At 38.8% G+C, this 23,777-nt stretch overlaps 2 protein-coding genes across 2 annotated transcripts in view; both read left to right on the plus strand.

Annotated features, from left to right (window-relative positions):
- The window catches only part of c15h18orf21 (chromosome 15 C18orf21 homolog), a 36,183-nt gene extending 23,879 nt beyond the window's left edge, over positions 1 to 12,304 (plus strand). The window contains exons 4-5 of the mRNA XM_039736674.1: positions 7,879 to 8,075; positions 11,656 to 12,304. Coding sequence (XP_039592608.1) covers positions 7,879 to 8,075; positions 11,656 to 11,809 — 351 coding nt within the window. The 3' untranslated portion in view covers positions 11,810 to 12,304. The remainder of the gene's footprint in view (positions 1 to 7,878; positions 8,076 to 11,655) is intronic.
- A 4,151-nt stretch (positions 12,305 to 16,455) lies between these two features.
- rp9 (RP9 pre-mRNA splicing factor) overlaps positions 16,456 to 23,777 on the plus strand; it is a 32,131-nt gene continuing 24,809 nt past the window's right edge. The window contains exons 1-3 of the mRNA XM_039736673.1: positions 16,456 to 16,779; positions 19,025 to 19,055; positions 22,570 to 22,699. Coding sequence (XP_039592607.1) covers positions 16,601 to 16,779; positions 19,025 to 19,055; positions 22,570 to 22,699 — 340 coding nt within the window. The 5' untranslated portion in view covers positions 16,456 to 16,600. The remainder of the gene's footprint in view (positions 16,780 to 19,024; positions 19,056 to 22,569; positions 22,700 to 23,777) is intronic.

The raw sequence follows: 23,777 nt of genomic DNA on the forward strand, positions 1-23,777 counted from the left end.
AGTTGTAACTCCAATGTTGCTTCGCAAAGTTCAGACACTAGGATTTGTGTCTTGGTCTTGGGAAGGGCTTCATGTTGTGGAACTTGTCCCAAAAGCTTTCGGTAATGGAGGTTGCATCTCACTGTTGATTTGGAAACCATGAAACCCTTAAATTCAAGTAAGGGTTGTCAGGGTTAATGGTAATGATAAGAAACTTTTGTACCACATGCAGTTTCTCCAACTTTCTATGTGTGAAATTCAGTCAAGTTACCTAGACTTAACAAATTAGATTAGATTTTAGATTAGACAGAACTTTATTTGTCCTCGGGGGAAGGAGCTGGCTTTTTACAGAAGCTCTTTAAATAAATAAATACATTAACACACACACACACACACACACACACACACACACACACACACACACACACACACACACACACACACACACTTACACTTACACTTAATGGTTTGATCATACACTGTAATGACATTAAAGGAAGAGAAAAAAAATACCAGTGAGGCATTGCAGGTGCATTGCTATTGGTATAAAGGTGTGAAGTGTTTCTTGACACACTTTTGCTGAGGTGTTGCATTAAAAAAATGTATTTGTGAAATTTTTAACGAGTTAATCGCACATGTTAATGGCGATTAATCATCAACCTTAATATAAATGTATTTATATATGATATATAAAAGTGCATACAGTATATATGTGTATATTTTAGGTATCTGTAGTGTAGTAGGTGGAGAACACTTACTGGAGAAGGTTTGGGAGAAAAATGAAAGATTTGTGACATTTGTATTGAAGGTTTCAACTTAAAATTAAAAGTTATTTGAACCTGTGACTAATTTTGTGTAGTTGTGTTGAGTTTGGGGTACCAAGACACCACCATTGGTAACTGTAAATATAGTCACTTTTTTTTTTTTTTTACGCAGCTTCATGGAGTGGTTTTTATTGTAATTTTTGGTAATAAAGTAGTGACGGCACTTTTTATACCTATTTCATTGTTTCCCTCTTTGTATAAGCATAAATAATGCATCTTTCTACAAAGCTGGATTGATTCTGAGTTATTACTACATTGTTTGTAGAAGGAAATAATCTCATCTGAAAAATTTTAATCTCCATTTCAGAATCATGATGCCACATAGTCCTCCTCAGCTTTCAGTTTTACAACTGGGTAGTGAATGTTTTATCATTTATACGGTAACACATCCTTCTTAAACAGACCTGGGAAGTAGACCTTGTGTGTGTGTGTGTGTGTGTGTGTATATATATATATATATATATATATATATATATATATATATATATATATATATATATATATATGTGTGTGTGTGTGTGTGTGTGTGTGTGTGTGTGTGTGTGTGTATATATATATATGTTAAATGGAATAGTATCCTCCCTAATTTGTGCCAGATTTGGGCAAATTGATTTCAAAATTGGGAATCACTCATCTCTCCTTATTTAGACAATCAAGAGTTTTACTCAGAGCTAGATTCTGTTTGTGAGAAATTTTATCAAGTGTCTACCAATCTTCAGCACTTAGCTTCCACGTTTCTGGATGTCTATCAGACACAGCTGAGGCTAAAATAGTTTTATCCTTTAACGGCCATTTTTGGAAATATACTGGAGGGAACACTTGTGTGTAATAAACTCTCTATCTAGTGCGATGACTTGTCTTCCGCTGCTGCCTGTCCATTTTGAAAACTCTCATTCCACCTGCTATATCACAATGGAAGTTAAACCTGTAATTAAAAACAAAATACTTAATGGGGCACCTCTTGGAAAGTTCTCAGTAACTGGCAGCCTTTATATTCATTCTGTTTAACTTGCACTCTTAATTAAAACTAGTTCTTAATCATGTACTGCAGACTTTTTTTTTTTGCCTTTTTGCTATTTTTTTTAAACTGTTTAACTAACCGCTTCCCTTTTTCTATTTCGTTTTCTGTTGTTAGAGAAGAAGGTTTAAGAATGACTGACTAATGTGCAGTGTTCACAAGTATAACTTTAATAGTTGTATACAACAAGCTGTTCTGTGGTACGCTATACTGTGACAAATTGTAATGTTTTTGTAATAAAGATACAAAAGTTAGACTTTTAGCTGAGAGTGGGTAGGGCATTTCCCTGCCTAAATGAGTGAACGAACATCTCAAGGTGTACCTGGCAAGTGCAGCTGTAATAATGATTATAAAATCTTTGCTTTTGTTTTTCATTTTGTTACATTTAGTACCAATGAACATCTAGAATTTTGCATGCACAAGAGATTAGAAGCATTATTTTACCACTGCTATATAAAAAATCAGATAGCCTCAAGCATTCGTTCTCATTTGTTGCACACCACTAGACATACTTCACTAAATGCGTTCCTAATTGTTTACTTTTATGGCTCAATTTCCCTGCTAAGCCTGGAGCCCCGTAATATGAACATAAGAAAATATTGTGAGGCATTCAGCTTTTTAGCACCTAATTTTTCCCTCATAATATTTAATTGCATCCTTTAAGTGCAGAAGAGAATTAGAAAAATTATTTATATGTTAAGCAACTTTGTAGTAATATAAAGTTTAGTGTGCCTTCTGCTATATTTTTTGTGTTTTGGTATATCTTCCTTTTAAATCCATTAAACACATTTTTTGTGCCCTAAATTGCAATTTTAAAAGCATATAGCACAATTCATTCTGGGATTTCATTCTGGCAATACCATTTTAAAACTGTTAATTTAGTCCTGGAAAATAGTAGTCATGCCATATAGTTTAAAGTGGCTGAATGAAATTTCCTTCATGCTAAACGATTGGCCAGTAACCATCTGAAGCATTCACCCCTTATAAATAGCCTGTTCTTGCAGGCTGTCAAACACTGGGAAACATATCAGCTGCCAGTCTGAGGCTGCCGCGGCATCATCCTTTCTTCTGCTGGTGATGGCTACTTTTGTGTCTGTGAGTTTGACTTTTGCATTCCACTTGTAAAGGGTATTTATTCTGTGTGGTATGTGCTGTGTTGGTTTGGTGTAGTAAATTAAATCACTTATCGACCTGTTTGATTTATTTAACTAGGCTATAATATATTTATTGTAATTTTAACCAGTATTTTAAATTGTTATATGTAACAAATGGGTCTAAAACCAGAAATTAAAAAACCTACAATAGTTTAAAAAAATAAACATATTCTTTCATTTAAGGATTACATGAGTTTTCTCTTAGCTAAATAACAGTTACAGTACTTTATCATGTATATATGATCCTTCTGACCCTCAGTGGCAGAAATATGACTATTCTCTTTTGCATTCATCTTTTGGCCAATTTTTGGCATGATAAATGTATCTTAGTAATTTATTTTTCATTCAATAGTAATCTGTAAAGTTATTGCTATCTGAATAGCAGACACATAAAAATAGATATTCAGTACTAATAAGAATTGTACATGACAGTGGACTGAATTTGACAAACTGAAGTTAATATATTCAGTTTTCTTGCAAATAAATGTTGAGTCTCCTCTAAGAAAACTGTTTGATAATTAGATATTTTTATTAATTTATTTTCACCAGAGATACAAAATATGTTTGTTCATGTGCATGTTGCTGCATCATGTATATTTTTCAATATGGGAATTAAATATTTTTTGTCATCAAGTGTCCATCCATCCATCCTATCCATCTGTTAACTTCTCCAAACTTCCTTTTTCCACAATGAGCTTGTAGAAAGCTGAAGCCTATACAAGGCTGAAACAAAATATAGCAGACAACACTAATCTGTCGCAGACCTACTCATTTATAGTTGCTGCCATTTAACCTGTAGAATGCTGGTGTAAACTGTTAAACCTGGAGAAGCCCAAAAGGGTAAAGGTAAATTCTGCAAATAGTCCGTGACAAGATCGTATATGTTAAGAGAGAATCATTTCCATTTTGGAGTTTGACCTCTGCTTTAATAAATACATTTCTTAATGTAATGTAATAGTGTATATTTAATAAATATACAGGTAAAATTCCGCTACAACGAATATCTTTACAACAAAGTTTTCATTACAATGAAGTATTTCTATGGTCCCAACAGTTTCCCCATATGATGCGAGTCTACAGAAATCTTGTTACTACAAAGTACATTCAGCAGATACTTTCATTACAACAAAATGCCCAAAAGACCTTGAAATCCCTGAATGAATCACCCACAGAGCAGTTAGTTCTGTGGTCACAGCTCAGTTGTGAACAATGATCCCCAAACAGAAACATTGTAAAAATGAACTTTGCTTGTACTGTTTTTTTGCTGTTTTTGTTTTACATTTTGCTTATTGCTCGTCAGCATTTAAAAAACATCCATTGGAATTTAACTCATTGACACTTTTCTATAGAAACGGCAGACACGAATAAATAACGGTTCATATTAGAAAAAAAAAAACTTTACATTTTTGCAGCTCTCAATTGTGGCAAAAAGAAAAAAGACATTGCCAGTGAATTCAGAATTTTGCCATTGACACTGTCAACTTTCTTGAAAGACCAAGCAAAAAAAAAAGAATAAAAATCTTGGGTTGCAAATGTATACGAACTGCTGAATCTGAAGATGTCGAAAAAGCCGTTGTTATATGGTTAAGTGATGCTCGTTCAAGAAATATTCCTATTAATGCGGCACTCATTCAAGAAAATATGAGGTTTCTACACTCTCTTGGGACCTCCCCAACTGGACAACATGCCGAAGAGCGTCCTGAAGTGCAATCACCACGTCTGTGGAAGACTGTTTATATGTTGCCGAGGCAACAGCAGGCTCACAGATCTGCTGCGTCTCTCCACCAAAGCAAACTCAATGGGTGATGCAAGGAACATTGTAAATGCAGGGAACAGGATTACTTGGCCACTAACCTGGCCATGACCCTGCCTGACTGCTGTGTCTGTTTATAGGGGAGCGACAGATCCCGCTACAATAAATAACTGTGCTGTTCCTGTTCCAAGCTAAATAAAGCTGGTTTTGCTAAAGTACTGAGACTCAGTCTCGTGTTTTGGGGTGTAAGAGAGGGACTTATAGCATGACCCTGATCTTTTAGGATTCGCTTCTGTTGAACCTCACTGCACAGCTGTGAACCTGCTGTTGCCCTGCCCCGGCAATGGACAAACATTCTTACACAGACGTGGCAATCACACTTCGGGGCACTCTTCAGCATGACGTTCCTGTTGGGTGCACAGGGTGGGTGAATTAGGGGGGATCCCTAAAGAGTTCAGAAACCTCACAATATGAAGAAGAAAAAAAAGGAAGATTCGGCTTGCGATTGATAAATGTGCTGCCCACAAAATGCTTCCGCATTTACGTAATGTTCGTGTTGAATTCCTCCCACCCAATTGCACAGCAGTGCTTCAGCCTTGGATTTGGGCATCATTCACACTTTGAAAGTGTATTATCGCAAGGAAATGCTGAGAAAAATTCTTCTCTGCATAACTTGTAGACAGGAGAATATTAAAATTAACGCGAAAGAAGCTATTGAAATGATTGCAGATGCCTGGACGCAAGTTAAAGAAAGCACTATAGTAACAAAATACAGAATCTCATTACAATGAAATAATTTTTAGGTCCCTGGAAGTTCATTGTAATGGAATTTTACCTGTATTCATCAAAAAAAAAGAAGTGCCTAAATGTGTGTTTTTCTTTGACTTGCAAACAGTGACCTTTGCACTTCACTATTATGATGCATTTAGCAAGAGACAACAGTTTGCAATTCATTGTTTTAGGTCATATCTAGATTTGTAGTAATGTATATGTTAACTGGCAATGTGTGAAAATGAAGTTTTGTATAAAATGCCTAGGCTTTCTACAGAATGTGTGATGTTTTTAGGCAAGGCATGAAATGTCTATGTTACTTTAATCTATACTAATAAAAGGCAAAGCCCTCACTGACTGACTCACTCATCACTAATTCTCCAACTTCCCGTGTAGGTAGAAGGCTGAATCTTGGCAGGCTCATTCCTTACAGCTTATTTACAAAAGTTAAGCAGGTGTCATTTCGAAATTCTACGTGTAACGGTCATAACGGTCGACAACGTCCGCCATGTTAAACTTTCTTATTTATGGCCCCATCTTCACGAAATTTGGTAGGCGGCTTCCCTGCGCTAACCGAAACCGATGTATGTACTTATTTCGGTGGTATGACGCCACTGTCGGCCGCCATATTGAACTTTCCAAAGAAAACGATGTGTCATGGTTGAGGGAGAGAGCTATCCTGACACCACAAAATGACATGATTACAACTATAAACCACATTTTACTTCAAGAACTACCTTCACAACCAAAAACGTATCAGTCTGTGGATTCAGTTGCAGAAGTGGAAGACGCGGTGCACCATCCTGTAGATTTTCTCCACACTCTGAATCCTCCAGGCACTCCTGAGCATAATCTAATTTTGAAGGTTGGGGCACCAATAATATTACTGAAAAATTTATAGCCACCGAAACTTTATAATGGCACGAGACTTCAGGTAACGTATCTGCAAAAGAACCTAATTGAGGCAACTATTTTTACTGGCAGTGGCTCAGTGGAGAGAGTTTTTATTCCTCGCATCCCTGTTATACCCTCTGATCTCCCATTTCAATTCAAACGCCTTCAATTTCCAATAAGGCTCTGCTTCGCAATGACAATTAAGTCTCAGGGACAGACCCTACAATAGGTTGGCATTGATTTGAGGCAAGATTGCTTTTCACAAGGCCAACTGGACGTTGCATGCTCAAGAGTAAGCTCAGCGCACAGCTTGGTCATATTACAACCGGAGGGGCGAACTGACAATGTGGTATACAAAGAGATCCTTAACAAATAAGTATTGGTATATTTTCCCTCAGTTTAAAAAGGTTTACTTTTCTTCTTAATAAAAATTTTAAGGCAGTACTTCGCTGCTGTGAAGCGCGGGTATTTTGCTAGTTGTAGATAATACCTAGGCATTATACAGAATGACTTTCTGGTTTGGTTGTTGGTTTTGCCTACAATGCCTAGGAAAAGACAAAAATAGCAAAAAAAGTATTCTTGACAGACTGAGTCCATGACTGAACTGAAATACATGAACCAATATGGCAGTTTTATAGTGGGTTGACAGGAAGGGGTGTGTTTCAAGTGCTGCAACAGGAAGTGAGGTCAGGTGGGATTTCCTTCTGAAGGCCTGCAGAAAAGGAAAGACAGACGGTGTTTCAGTCTGGCAAATGCATACAAGTACACTTATTTAAGCCCATTAACTACCTTCTATTTGCATGTTTGTGGCATTGGTTTAATGAAATATTTAAAAAGGAAACAAAAGTGGAGGACTGAGAATTACTCATCCACTTAAGTCTACAAGTAATTTGGATGATATCCGTAGAAAGGGAAAAAACTACAATATAAGAATAGCCTGATATGGTAGAGTTGAAACAATAAACAAGCCATGAAATTAAATAAGATACACTATCAATATAGATCGATTTCTAATTAAGTGATTGTGTTGGAACAAAAACCTGCAATCACTATGATCCTCCGTGACCGACTTTGCACATAACACCTTTATGCAGTCCCCGATCAAGACTATTGGACCTGAAAACTTGTATACTTTTTAGTAATACTGTAATCTTGCTCTTACAGTTTTCTGAGTGTTTTTTCTTGACTTGTTCTCCTGCCGGTTGTGTTTTTGGGCTTATTTTTAGATGAATTACAGTTTATTCATCCCCAGTTTCGCCTAGCTATAAATTAACATCTGCATTTGATACAACAGACTTTGCGGAAAGTTCAAAGTTGACTGAATATGGTGTTGCTCAATATCAAATCATTATGCAAGATATCTCTTGCTGGTAAAAGTATATATAGTAAGTTAACTTATTAGTTTAGTATAGCATGTTTTTGTCTTGTTAATTATTGCAATTTTAATGTTTCCTGGTTGACAAGATGTTTTTCTTTTTCAAATAGTTGGTTACCTGCTACAACTGTAACAAGATGTCTAGACACTCAGGAGTGACAAGAGATTTCTTAAGCACCTTCTCTAATCCACACACCCCCAGCAATGTACTCAAACGTAGGTCAGGTGTTTCTACACCACACTCCTCTGGGAAAGGGACTAGTTGTAATTTTGTTTCCAAAGGCAAGAGTCCTGCTTCTACACCCAGGTAAGCATTTCCCATTTTAACAATATTATGTATACTCGTATGTTGTCACAATAACAGACTGAAGACATTGAAAAGGTTTGATGCATCCACCCATATATTGTGCCCTGGCTGCAGTTGGGTAATTTTGAAGAGATGTTCATAGGTGCGAGTCCAAAACAGAACTGAACTGAGAGGGAAAATATGGTGGCTTTAATGGCCGGAACAGGAAGTGACGTCATCTGAGCCGAGACCGGAAAAAAAAAATATATACACATACAGTAGAGTCTGAACCTAATAATCATGTTTTACAACAAAACAACAGAATAAATTAACTGAAAAAATGAACTTGCAGTTACAGATTTGTCTGGAGTTAAATACAGTATGTACTGTACTTAGTTCTGTGATGATTTAAAGACATTTTTGATCGTAGTCTGCTTTCCTGACAAGTGCCGTTTCTTCGCTGTGAAGTCTCGCCATCTTTGCAACATCATTATGTCGATTCCTGTAGCTTCTTCTTATTGCTCAATGTAATTAATTGCAGTTTCTAGAGCCTTAACTCCATCACTCATATAGTCAACATCCATACGAGCGTATACTGTTTACTACAGCATTGTGACTGCATGCGTGTGTGTTTGTACTGTGATGTGCGAGTCCCCGTCTTGCACCCGAAAACTCGAAGCTGAGTCTCATTACTTTTAGCAACACCAGCTTTATTCAGCTTGAAACAGCAACAGTGTGGCTATTTATTTTAGTAGAATCTGCCATTCTCCTATACACAGACACTGCAGTCAGGCAGGGTCGGGGGGAAAGTAAGACTGTGCCCTCTACATTTATAATGTTCCTTGTATCACCTATCGATAGCAGGCGCTTATAGCATGTCCGCGATCTTTTCGGATTGGCCTTTATGGCAAACTGCTACAGCACTGGGATTGCTTTGGGACGCTCTTCTGCGTGGCGTCCAGTTGGGTGGAATTCCACAAGAGTTTAGAAACTGAGTTCCATTATTTCTTATGGGGAAATTCGCATTGATATACTGTACGAGTGCTTTGGACTGCGTGCACATTTCCAGAGCGAATTATGCTCGCAAACCGAGGTTCCACTGTAATTGGCTGCGGTAGAGTCGGGAGCAACAAAAAATAGACTACGCACACGCTCACAACTTGCAGTTCTTGTTGCCGATTGATGCATTTTTTTTTTTTGCGGTGGGACATCGGATAATACGGAATGTTGGATAAGCGAAGGTAGGATAACGAGACTCTACTGTGTGTGTGTATATATATATATATATATATATATATATATATGTTGTGGACTTGAACCCGGACACAGACAGACGGACATCGTTGGCTCCACCACACACTTTTTATTTACAATATATTTACAATTAGACACGTGCACCCCCCAGTGCCTCCTGCACCGTTCCCCCAAATGTCCAGGCCTTACAGTCCTTGTGCCTTTCTCCTGGCGCCTCAATCCTCTCTCCAGCTCCGTCTCTCTTCCACCCGACTTCCGCTATCGACTGAAGGGAGGCAGCCCCTTAAATAGAAACCCGGATGGGCTCCAGCTGCTTCCCGGCACTCCTCCATAGACACGCCCCAGTGTGGCAGAAGTGCCGGCTGCGCACCCGGAAGCCGTCCGGGTCTCCCCTGTCGTCTTCCCCCCAGCACTTCCTGGTGTGGCGGAAGTGCTGGGCTCCAGGGATATTCAGGCACCGGGGTGCCGCCTGGCGGGGCCACAGGTCCTTACAGGGCTGGGCTTCCAAGCCCTTTACCTGTGGCCCCCAACATAACCAGGGCGGATGCCCCCTCGCAGTCTGGAGGAGGTACAAGCCCTCCTCCGGTCCTCCTGGGCGTCCCGGCCGGATGCCACAATGTGTATATGTGTATATGTGTGTATGTATATATATATATATATATATATATATATATATATATATATACATATATACATATATATACACACTCACCTAAAGGATTATTAGGAACACCTGTTCAATTTCTCATTAATGCAATTATCTAATCAACCAATCACATGGCAGTTGCTTCAATGCATTTAGGGGTGTGGTCCTGGTCAAGACAATCTCCTGAACTCCAAACTGAATGTCAGAATGGGAAAGAAAGGTGATTTAAGCAATTTTGAGCGTGGCATGGTTGATGGTGCCAGACGGGCCAGTCTGAGTATTTCACAATCTGCTCAGTTACTGGGATTTTCACGCACAACCATTTCTAGGGTTTAGAAAGAATGGTGTGAAAAGGGAAAAAAATCCAGTATGTGGCAGTCCTGTGGGCGAAAATGCCTTGTTGATGCTAGAGGTCAGAGGAGAATGGGCCGACTGATTCAAGCTGATAGAAGAGCAACTTTGACTGAAATAACCACTCGTTACAACCGAGATATGCAGCAAAGCATTTGTGAGGCCACAACACGCACAACCTTGAGGTGGATGGGCTACAACAGCAGAAGACCCCACCGGGTACCACTCATCTCCACTACAAATAGGAAAAAGAGGCTACAATTTGCACGAGCTCACCAAAATTGGACAGTTGAAGACTGGAAAAATGTTGCCTGGTCTGATGAGTCTCGATTTCTGTTGAGACATTCAAATGGTAGAGTCAGAATTTGGCGTAAACAGAATGAGAACATGGATCCATCATGCCTTGTTACCACTGTGCAGTGGTGGTGGTGTAATGGTGTGGGGGATGTTTTCTTGGCACACTTTAGGCCCCTTAGTGCCAATTGGGCACCGTTTAAATGCCACGGGCTACCTGAGCATTGTTTCTGACCATGTCCATTCCTTCATGACCACCATGTACCCATCCTCTGATGGCTACTTCCAGCAGGATAATACACCATGTCACAAAGCTCGAATTATTTCAAATTGGTTTCTTGAACATGACAATGAGTTCACTGTACTAAAATGGCCCCCACAGTCACCAGATCTCAACCCAATAGAGCATCTTTGGGATGTGGTGGAACAGGATCTTCGTGCCCTGGATGTGCATCCCACAAATCTCCATCAACTGCAAGATGCTATCCTATCAATATGGGCCAACATTTCTAAAGAATGCTTTCAGCACCTTGTTGAATCAATGCCACGTAGAATTAAGGCAGTTCTGAAGGCGAAAGGGGGTCAAACACCGTATTAGTATGGTGGTCCTAATAATCCTTTAGGTGAGTGTGTGTGTGTATGTGTATATATACATTTTTATGCAATCTTTTTGTTCAACCCACTGAATTAAAGCTGAAGGTCTGCACTTCAACTACATCTGAGTTGTTTCATTTAAAATTCATTGTGGTAATGTACAGAACCAAACTTAGAAAAAAGTTGTCTCTGTCCAAATATTTATGGACCAAACTGTATGTGTGTGTATATGTATAAAAAGGTAAACTTTAGTTGAGATCTCCTTCCATTTTTCACTGCAACAACACAGACCTGCAGATTATGCACTGCTAGTGCCATATAGCATTCAACTGCAAGCTCTTAACACAGTGCTAGTACAGTTCTGTCTCATGTACTCCATAACTGACTATTGTGTTTCACTCCAAATTAGGTTAAGTATTTAATCAGACCAATTAACTAACTACCTGAATTTTCTTTTTTCAGGTTAGCGAAATCGGCTTCCAGTACACCTTCTCCATCTACCAAATCTGGCAGTGCAAAGAAGTTCCCCTTCTCCCATCTCAAAATGCTCCTGAACCTTGAAGAAAAACAGAAAAGCAAAATAGGAGGACTTCAAGATTTCCTTTCTTCACTTTGATGTTTGATAAAAGTTCTTTTTGAGCTAATCATTTTGTCAGAAAGCAGTAGTCCGGTTTGCTGATGATAACTTGGCTGCTAATAATTAAGATGACATACCAGTATATTAGTGGTGTGGCATTCCTTTGGTTTTGCCCTTTTAGAGTCAAGTCACTTGGACTTGGGTTTTCTGACGTTTGCATTCCTAACAGAAAATATAAAACTATTAAAAACAAATACACACGAAGTTGTAGGGTGGGAAATTAAAACCAGAAGAATATTATTAACTTGATGGTGTCCCCCAACTGTATTGATTTATGTGGAGTTTTATTTTATGAATGAGAGAATAGAGAACTTTAAGAGAACTGAGGTACAGTGTTCCTAATTGTAGTTTAATGGCTTTGAAATGTTGAGCTCATGATGTGCTTTTTTGCATTGTATTTTTTTCTGATTGTTAAATAAAAATAAAGAAGTCGACATTGTTTTATTGTAGAACATGTCACATGTCTGTGTCAGATATGGAGTACAGCTGTTTTTATTTTTTTCTATTAATAATAGTGCTCGTAACTGAAAATCTAAATAAGTGTGCTGTTTATTTATGCATTCTTTTCATTTTTTACATTTTTTGGATTAAATATACCAGAAGAGATTTTTTTTTTTTTTATCTTGGCTAAAGTAACAATTTTAAATATTAATTTTGCTTTTTTTTTTTTTTTATATATATATATATATCTACAGTCCATGCCAGCAAGGGAGCTGGAATGAGACAAAAGGGCATGGATAGGGTGGGGACTAGACCAGGGGTCCACAGTCACGATTCTGGATGGCCGCAGTGGCTACAGGTTTTCATTCCAATCAGTTTCCTAATTAGAAGCCATGCCTTGTTAGCTATATCATTCAGCAAAGACAAATTTTCGTTACATTGTAGAGGTCCTAGAGGTACATTGTAGAGCAGAGGTCCTCAATTACAGTCCTGGAGGTCCGCAGTGGCTGCAGATTTTCACTTCACCTCAAAAGTGATGGATATGCCATGCAGGCTGTTTTAGTGCCCTTTTAAAAGGATCAATGTTTTGCATTTAATCTGAAGAATTTTTTTTTGTTTTTCATTAGTTAATATCAGCCACCTGTTTTCACTCCTCAGGGAATCTGCCAAGTTCAGCTACATCATACTTGCTGTGCTTTAGGCCATTAACCAACTGGTGAGGTGTTACATCTATTTCATATGGTGTGGGTGTACAAACACCCAAAGGCAGTTTGCCTGGGTCAGCCTGTGATTCATTTATTCTAAAGTAAAGTAGCTTTGACAGACATGATTGGTGCTGTACATCACGTGATGGCTTCTTGGTAACTGAGTAAACCCTCAGGGTTTCATATGGCCTGTACTACTCATTGTAACCGCAGTCACATTGTTACATGCACCAGGTGATAACCATTTCCCACTCAGATGCTGGTATCTTACACCTTTCCCATACCCCCATAATGCAGCGTGTCATCTTGTGCTCTTAGTTGTGGAGCACAGCTAGAAACTCTTGAATTCAGGGGGCGGGGTCTGCTCTACCAGCTAATAAAGTTATGCAGCATCATGATTGCATATGTATGAGTTAGATTAGCATGCTCCATATATGGATGTTTCAGGGTTGTAATCGGTGTGCATTCCCATACACACATGGACAAGGTGATAATGTTTTATAAATGGTAAAGTGTGTAGAAATGTACATACAGCACAGTTTTTTAAATCTAGTTTTTGTATTTTTGCAGTTTTCCTGTTTTTTCTGACATGCACATATTTTCACCGAAAAAACACAAAAGTTTTTATCTGAGTAGCCTTGCTGTTTATAATAAGATATAAGAAAAAATAAAGTCACCAGAGTCATTATACTGTTGAGGGTGATCGTTTCAGTGGGGAATTACAGTACAGGGGCACACTCAAGTTATAATTCCCCTTTCTCAGGGTCCGACTTCAAGTGATATCCATACATAGGACTAATAGCACAGAACGCCATGAGTGGCAATGTGCCATAACTCCATGCAAGTTGGCAGGATCCACAACAAGAAATGACAAAAAGAGACTGTAAACAATTGTCAAACTTTTCCATCTCTGCAGCTCAAAGCCATCAAGATGACTCAGTGGCTTGCCCAGTTGTACAAGCTCCAGATGCTGTGCACCAAGCTTGCTTCTTGGGACTTTCATTAGTCAATGTCCAGTGCAGAGTTCTGTACACAGAGATGAGCCCAGCCATATCTATCTGGCACAGTTCTGCTACTAGAATTGGGTCTCCACCAATAAAGTCCATGCTGTCTTGATATGTCACTTGACAGGCACTCAAGTGAGAGATCTTGGCTATTTCAGTGAAACAGTTTAGTCTCTTACATGACGGTGTGTAGTTCTGCTTTCAAAATACATAAAAACAAGCTGAACTGTATCCCTGTAACAATAAACCGCCATGGGCCGGTACTGTGGATTCAAAGAGTTTTCCGACCCCTTTACTGTCTGCACACTTTATTGTGTTGTAGATTTAATTTATAAAGGATACATTTGCCATTTTTACTTATCAATCTACACTCAATTTCCCATAACCGTTAAGTGAAAACATGTTTTCAGAAAGTTTTGTAAATTTATTAATAATCAAAAACTAAAATCTCATTCATAGAAGCATTCTTTGGCAGCAGTTCCAGCTTTGAGTCTTCTTGGCTGAGTCCCTACAAGCTTTGCCCAACTGGATTTGTTTGGTTTATCCCATTTTTCCTGGCTGATCCTCTTATGCTTCAATAGGTTGGTTGGGAAGTGCCAATAAACTGGCATCTTCAGGTCTCTCCACAGACACTCTATAAGGTTAAAATCTGGGCTTTGGCAGGACCACTCAAGCACAGTCAAAGGCTTGTCCAGTGGCTCATATGATTGAAAGATTTCAGTTTTAGATTTTTAAAAATTTGCACACTTTTCTAAAATCACCTCACTTTGTCGTTATGGGTTACTGAGTGTAGATTGATGGGTAAAATTGACAAATGTATCCATTTAAAATGGAATCTATAACACAAATTAACTGTGCCAAAAGTGAAGGGGTCTGAATATTTTCCGAATCCACTGTATTAAGTATAGAAAGGCGCTAAATGAAGCAAATGTTTGCTTGTTTGTTTTGTATGGTTTACCCAGTCAAACAGGCATACCTGCGGGGTTGGCTCCTTAAGTTCTTCTTCTTCAACCCAATAGAGCATCTTTGGGATGTGGTGGAACAGGATCTTCGTGCCCTGGATGTGCATCCCACAAATCTCCATCAACTGCAAGATGCTATCCTATCAATATGGGCCAACATTTCTAAAGAATGCTTTCAGCACCTTGTTGAATCAATGCCACGTAGAATTAAGGCAGTTCTGAAGGCGAAAGGAGGTCAAACACCGTATTAGTATGGTGGTCCTAATAATCCTTTAGGTGAGTGTGTGTGTGTATGTGTATATATACATTTTTATGCAATCTTTTTGTTCAACCCACTGAATTAAAGCTGAAGGTCTGCACTTCAACTACATCTGAGTTGTTTCATTTAAAATTCATTGTGGTAATGTACAGAACCAAACTTAGAAAAAAGTTGTCTCTGTCCAAATATTTATGGACCAAACTGTATGTGTGTGTATATGTATAAAAAGGTAAACTTTAGTTGAGATCTCCTTCCATTTTTCACTGCAACAACACAGACCTGCAGATTATGCACTGCTAGTGCCATATAGCATTCAACTGCAAGCTCTTAACACAGTGCTAGTACAGTTCTGTCTCATGTACTCCATAACTGACTATTGTGTTTCACTCCAAATTAGGTTAAGTATTTAATCAGACCAATTAACTAACTACCTGAATTTTCTTTTTTCAGGTTAGCGAAATCGGCTTCCAGTACACCTTCTCCATCTACCAAATCTGGCAGTGCAAAGAAGTTCCCCTTCTCCCATCTCAAAATGCTCCTGAACCTTGAAGAAAAACAGAAAAGCAAAATAGGAGGACTTCAAGATTTCCTTTCTTCACTTTGATGTTTGATAAAAGTTCTTTTTGAGCTAATCATTTTGTCAGAAAGCAGTAGTCCGGTTTGCTGATGATAACTTGGCTGCTAATAATTAAGATGACATACCAGTATATTAGTGGTGTGGCATTCCTTTGGTTTTGCCCTTTTAGAGTCAAGTCACTTGGACTTGGGTTTTCTGACGTTTGCATTCCTAACAGAAAATATAAAACTATTAAAAACAAATACACACGAATGTTCACCATTTCAATCATCCGGTGTTGTCAGTTTTGCCTTCAACCCCACACTTCTCCCATTTTTCACCAGTTTGTCCTGGGCAGCACTGTAAGAAAATGTAGGCCCTTGAAGCATGACTTTAAAGGTCACTGGCACATGCAGCCCAAATCTGAAACGTAGGAGTTAGCAAATAGAAGGATAATGTGCTTCACAGTATACGAGTGGTAAAACAAGCATAGACTTTTACCTACTTAGTACAAATCAACAGTATCTCGACAATTTAAGGTTTAAAAACTAAAAGTCTTTTATGATAGTTACGACACCGTGATCTGGAAAAAGTTTTAAAAATCGATGGAGAAAGACACAAATAGCTAAACATTAAAACCGTCACCTCGAATATAACAGTGTAGCCTCCCTGACTGTAGGGGGCGCTCGCGTGTTTAAATAAAAGCCGCTGGTCTGCCCTCTTCAGCATTTCCTCCGCAGTGTGCGGTAACGCTTGTATTTACCTGCTTGTTCTGTAAATACAATAAAAACAAGGGGAAAAAAAAACTTTACATACCGCTGGTAATTTTAACCAGGTATGCGCAATGTCTTCTCGGAAAAGGTCGAGGTCAAGAGAACGACAACGGGAGAGGGAACGGGAACGAGGCGAGTCGCGAAAACGCAGAAAGGACAAGGCAGAAAGCAAAGAGCCGTCTCAGCCGAATAAAAAAACGATCCTGAAAGTTAACGAGCAGGTGCAACGAATCAAGCACGTCGAGACCTTGTGAGTAAACCGGAACAGCTTTTTGCTACTCGTTTCATCAGTTCTGCTGTCTCTGATTTGTGTGGTTTAGTAACGTGTGTGATATGGTAGACTTATTCTTGTATTAGGTGTTCTCTCTCGGCATTTCACAGGCATGTGCAGGCTTTCGACTTGACCGTGACGCTATGTTGGTGAGGAGTGATGTCATCTGACGTTAAAAGTGGTGTCAGATCTGCGGCCTCTGCTCTTTTTAACATTTGCAAACGATCAGGATTAAAATATAAATAATAAACTGGTTGAGTTGGAAGGTGCTAAGCCAGGTGCAGTGGCTATCACTCTAGAATCGGAGGAATCGTTTCAGAAGGACGTGGACATAATTCAGACTTTGTGGGGAAAGAAACTTAATATAAGGAAATGTATAGCGTTAGGCTTAGGAAGTAATAATGTGAGATATGAACATACAGTCGGTGCATCAAAACTTGAAAGTGCAAGGCTCGAGGAGTTGTTGTGCTCTGTCAACATTGTACATCCAGAGAATGTGCGCGCCTACGTCGGTGCTTCCCAAGCTCGGTCCCGGGGGCCCATTGTTGCGGCTGCAGGTTTTTGTTCCTACCAGATTCATAATCATTGACAACACCTGATAACACTGATCTCATTTAATTGTTGTATAACGGGAATAGCAAAGGTGACACTTACCTTAAACAAATATTAATTCCAAACTGAAGGTACACGGAAGTAAAAGGCGCTGTTTGAATCCTGATAAATTAATATCGTGTGGTCAGCCTGTTGCACGCAGGTAATCAGAATGGCGCACACTCTAATCCTGCCCTGCACTGTCCATCCTATTAGTGTCCAGCATGGTCCTTGTTGCAGGCCTGATCTTCTGGACACAGATGAACTGCATTTCCGTTTCTAAACTCATCTGATGTTTATATTGGTTATGGCAGCCAGCTGCACCTTTTTCATACAATCAAGTACTTTAGTTTAAACAGGATCTAACGCGAAGAGGTTAAAGAACTTGAAGCTTTTCAGTTTAAGGAAACGGAGATAAAGATGTGTCTTGATTGAAGTTATTCAAATTATTGGGTAATGGATCCCTACTGTTAAATCAGAATAAATTATTTAACAAAAACACAAGGACAGATGGAAACTTAAAAGCAGATTTCATAAAAATGTTAGGTTTTTCTTCCCATAATGAGCCATTAACACATGGCATAAATTACCACCAAGTGTTTTGGACCTTCAAAACTTGACATGATGTTCTTTTACAAAAATTAGGTGATGGGAGTGGGGAGCTTTTCGGAATTAACAGCCTCTTCTTGCCAAAAATTGGCCCACCTTCACCCATTAATGATATAACGTTTTTGATGTTGACCTTTTAAAAACTTGGAATTCTGTAGTGACTCTAGTTACTCTCCACTAATGATGGTGAATGACGTCGGTTTTGAATATATGTGTAATCACGTCATTTGTGTGCTGCTGTTTAGTGAAGTCTTCACCAAGTGAATGCAGCAAAATGTCAAGCTATGTGAGGACGTTTAAGGGGAACACAGAAGGGAACTCTTCTCCAATTCTCATCTCTCCCATATTTGAAGGAAAATAACAGGCTAATTTAACTTGCCAAGTACATGAGAGCTGAAGGCCACCTCCACTGCCTGCACTAATGCACCTAAACTGACCACCTTTGGTTTTGTCTGAATTGATAGTGGAGGCAAGTGATTGCGTTAATTTATGTTTTATTTAAGCTTGCATTTTTATTCTCATTTGCCAGTGTTATTTACGTTTTTCACTGCTTGTTCTCAGACTATTTCACTTTTCTAGCGTGTAAAATAAAACCACTTTTAGTTTAGATTTATTTTTTTAATCAAGCATTTCTTTTCTTTGTTTGTTTGTTTGTTTTGTTAAAATAAACAAACTTATTGACTGACATTTCTTCCTTGCCCGCCCGTGTTGCTCTTTTTGTAATCTCTGTATCCCATACTTGCTGTATAGGCCTGAAACAGAAAATGCCTTTTTTGGTGGTTTGTTTCTGTAAGTACAGAGTCATGCAGACATATTCCAAACTGTTTTCTAGAGTAAATGTTACGTCTTTTAGAAACCTAGCAGCATACAGTTGTGTTATTAGAAGGAAATTTTGCGGATCTCGCAGCCCTAATGAAATCCGAGTATAGTTTTAGACTCCGTAACTGAGCAGAACAGAGCTGATTTGTCTGTACTCATTAATTCTTGTTTCTATGTTTTGTTTGTTTGTTTGTTTGTTTTTTAGTTATGAGAAGCCACCTCCTGGGCTCATTAAGGTTTGTATCCTTGTACATACGGATTACTTCTTCTGTGGCACTTCCATATTAATTCTCTTTTTTTATTTTTCTTGAGAGGATGTGAAAAAAGGGAACCTAACCATAGTTAGCTGGATTTACAAACATTAAATCACCAATTATGGTATTTTTATTGTGTAGAAAATTTAATAATATCATAATTAAAAGGAAATATTTTCTTACATAATGTATAGACTGCAAGTGCTGTCATTTTCTGTTTGGCACCGACTTATATTCTTATATTTAAAAAGATTTTCAAATGATCTAGATATTTCACAGTATTATAGCTTATGTGTACTGATCACAACAGTTGCATTTTGTTAGGCATTATCATCTCACTCTTCTTTCAGTTACATATTTTATTGCTCAGATTAATGTTATTTTTGCTCTCCTTTCCTAGAAATATAGCAAGCAGTTGGGTATTTGTTGCAGCTTTACACTAATCAATACTTCTATCAACCTTCAGACTTTATAATAAGGGACTGATTTTAAACTATCTTATAAAGTAAAAAAAAAAAATAATAATTTTCGAGGGATCTCTGGAGCATTTATTTAATGCAATACTCCATCCAAAAACTAATGTAACAAAATGCTTTTTATATGTTGTTTACCCCATGTACTTTGTAGTGGTCGCTAGAGAAATGTTTAATCTCATGTTTTCATGCAGAATGGAGAGAAAAAAAGTATAATAGTGGTGACCAAATGCTGTATATTGGCAAAACAATATGAAAAACTTCCATGATGGGGGGAAAAATATATATATATATATATATATATATATATACACAATACAATACAATTTATTTTTGTACAGCCCAAAATCACACAGGAAGTGCCGCAATGGGCTTTTACAGGCCCTGCCTCTTGACAGTCCCCCAGCCTTGACTCTCCAAGAAGAAAAGGAAAAACTCCCAAAAAAAACCCTTGTAGGGAAAAAATGGAAGAAACCTTGGGAAAGGCAGTTCAAAGAGAGACCCCTTTCCAGGTAGGTTGGGCGTGCAGTGGGTATGAAAAAGAAAGGAGTCAATACAATACAGTACAATACACAGAACAGAACAAATCCTCAATACAGTATAAAAATTTTAGAATTACGGAGTAGAATTTAACGGTAGATAATATCACATAATATGATGTGGATTTGTTTAGAGTCCTGGAGACCTCATCCATCAAGCTGCCTCCCCCATTTGGCCATTCCACGGCTGAAACAGCACTGCCAATCCAATGAAAGGATCCCTCTACCCGATGATTCCTGCGATCCTCCATATATGTGTTGTTCTTCATTTCACGTAATGTTGCTGTGTCCACATGTCGGTTATCCAGTTGTGTGCTCAAAACATGCAAAACACATGGAGCACATCATGAACAGGAAACTAAAACCTTATGAGAATGTCATTTTGAGTTGAAACCCCACCTCTCCTCCTCATTCATTGGTCAAGGCTCCTGTCTTCAATTCAAAACGTCTCTCCAGTGAGTTTTTGGGCTTCCTGTTTTTGTTCATGGTGATAGATAATTCAGGTAGTAACTATTAAGCAATATTTTAGTAAACACAGCTTTGAGTGTTAGATACTTTATTAATCCCAAGAGGAAATTCACATAATCCAACAGCAGTATACTGATACAAAAAAAATATTAAATTAAAGAGTAATAAAAATGCATGTTAAAAACAGACAATAACTTTGAATAATGTTAGCATTTACTCCTGCGGGTGGAATTGAAGAATCGCATAGTTGGGGTGGGGGGGGGAACGATCACCTCAGTCTGTCGCTGAAGCTGCTCCTCTGTCTGGAGATGATCCTGTTCAGTGGATGCAGTTGATTTTCCATGATTGACAGGAGTTTGCTTAGCGCCCATCGCTCTGCCACAGATGTTAAAACTGTCCAGCTTCATTCCTACAATAGAGCCTGCCGCCTTAACAAGTTTGTCCAGGCGTGAGACGTCGTTTTTCTTTACGCTGCCTCCCCAGCACACCACCAAGTAGAAGAGGCCACTCGCCACAACCGTCTGGTAGAACATCTGCAGCATCTTATTGCAGATGTTGGACGCCAACCTTCTAAAAAAGTATAGTCAGCTCTGTTCTCACACAGCACAGCACAGAGCATCAGTATTGGCAGTTCAGTCCAATTTGTCATCCAGCTGCACTCTAAGGTATTTATAGGTCTGTACTCTCTGCACACAGTCGCCTCTGATGATCACGGGGTCCATGAGGGGCCTGGGCCTCCTAAAATCCACCACCAGCTCCTTAGTTTTGCTGGTGTTCAGGTGTAAATGGTTTGTGTCACACCATTTAACAAAGTCCTTGATTAGCTTCCTGTACTCCTCCTCCTGCCCACTCCTGATGCAGCCCACAATAACAATGTCATCAGCAAACTTTTACACGTGGCAGGACTTTGAATCGTATTTGAAGTCTGATGTATACAGGCTGAACGGGACCGGAGAAAGTGCAGTCCTCTGCGGCACTCCTGTGTTGCTGACCACAATGTCAGACCTGCAGTTCCCAAGACGCACATACTGCGGTCTGTCTGTAAGATAGTCCACGATCCATGCCACCAGGTGTGAGTCTACTCCAATCACAGTCAGCTTGTCCGTAAGGAGCAGAGGTTGGATGGTGTTGAAGGCGCTAGAGAAGTCAAAAAACATAATTCTTACAGCACCACTGCCTCTGTCCAGGTGGGAGAGGGATCGGTGTAGCATACAGATGGTGGCATCCTCTGCTCCCACCTACTCCTGTTTAGCGAACTGTAGAGGGTCGAGAGCGTGGCGGATCTGTGGCCTCAGGTTGTGAAGCAGCAGCCGCTCCATGGTCTTCATCACATGTGACATCGGAGCAACAAGCCGGATGTCATTCAGCTCACTAGGACGTGATGCCTTTGGGACTGGGGTGATACAAGATGTTTTCCAAAGCCTCGGGACTCTCCCTTGTTCCAGACTCAGGTTGAAGATGCGCTGTAGAGGACTCCCCAGTTCCTGCGCACAGGCCTTCAGCAGTCGTGGAGATACACCATCTGGACCCGCTGCTTTGCTGGCACAAAGTCTCCTCAGCTCTCTGCTCACCTGTGCTGCTGCAATTGTGGGTGAGGATGTCTCACCTATGCTGGTATGGGCAGAAGGATGGGTGGAGGATGAAGTACTCCGAGGTGAGAGTGGGTTAGGGTGGTCAAACCTGTTAAAGAAGTTGGATAACAAACATTATGTGACACATTTAATGTGAGATTTTTTTTTTTTTCTTCAGTTTTCCTATGAAAGGTTTTCACATTGTTTCACTGGTCACTATCAACTTGTATATATATCTTAAATTCCTTTCTCTTCGTTCTGCTTGAAAATATAAGATTAAAAACTTTTGAACAGAGACCGCACAATGGAATGGGAATTATATGAATGAATAAGCAAGTTCAGTTTTGGAGCATTCTTTAAAAATAAAAACATTTGTTTTTTAATTGTTTAATTTCTAAAATAGAAAAGAAAATGCAATTATTTGTTAATTTATTCATTCTTGAAGGAAGAAGAAGACAGACCAGAAGACTGTATCCCTGATGCCCCAGGCAATGAAGATGCTAGAGAGTTTTTGGCTCATGCTCCAACTAAAGGGCTTTGGATGCCACTTGGTAAAGAAGTAAAGGTCATGCAATGTAAGTGTTTTGGAATTATTATTTTTAATACGTTTTCCTTTTTGTTATCAAAAACTAATTTTTATGTAAATGTATGTACTGTATGCAATTTTTTTATTGACCTGTTTTCCCAAAGCAAGTATAGTAGCGGTAAACTGTTGACAGATCATTTTATCAACAACATGAACCATATTCAGGCATGTTCACCCGTTTGTTCATTAGCCCCCAAGACAAACCATGATAGACCACAATGAAGGTCCTTTCTCAGTTGCTACCAAACTACTTTGCATTTCTTTGTTCAGTAGCGTGTATATTCAGGGGAATCGAAAGGAAAGCTCAGAGGTGTTCTGCCACTCAATGATTCTAATCCAGGATTATTACCAAATGATTGGGAATATTTTAGATTTCAGGATGAACCTGAGAGGGGAACAAAAATATATATTTTTTGGTGTCACATGTTCTTCAAACAGGACTGTATCAGTTGCTTTAAAGAAATACTCCACCCAAAATATTCTTGTTACTTTTCCCACATAGTTGGTAGTGATGGCTGAGAAAAGTTTTTAATTCCATTTTTTTCCATGTAGAACAGACATAACAACATTTCTGATAGGACAGAAGCCAGTGGTGACCAAAGCTGGACAATAGCCAACAGTTTAAAAAGGTCCATGAAAAGGTAACTTTATTTGTGTTGCATAATACATATGTTAAGTCATCCAATTTTATGCACATAATGCTAAAATATTCCTTAATAAACCCATGTGGAAAATTTAAGCAACCCACAAAAAGGAAGCCTCTTCACGCGGGGGTTGTACTTTTGAATTCAGATGCTATCCACATTTATTTGCAACATGAAATTGCCTATTTTGAAAAAGGCGTTGCTGCAGAGATAGAAGACTTTGGGAGTTTCGTGTTGCTCTTTTATTGGTTAGGAAATGTGTGGCAAATGTAGTTAGTTTGATGTATATTTATTTTTTCACAAAGTGGATATTATGTTCATTTTTTTTTGTCTGTACTTCTATGTTTCACATCATAAGTCTTGGTTTAGATGACCGTATTCTTTAGGAATGTTGAAGGTTTTTGGAGTAGTAAGATGTGTACG

The sequence above is a fragment of the Polypterus senegalus genome, chromosome 15 (assembly GCF_016835505.1).
Source record: "Polypterus senegalus isolate Bchr_013 chromosome 15, ASM1683550v1, whole genome shotgun sequence".
NCBI classification, from domain to species: Eukaryota; Metazoa; Chordata; class Cladistia; order Polypteriformes; family Polypteridae; genus Polypterus; species Polypterus senegalus.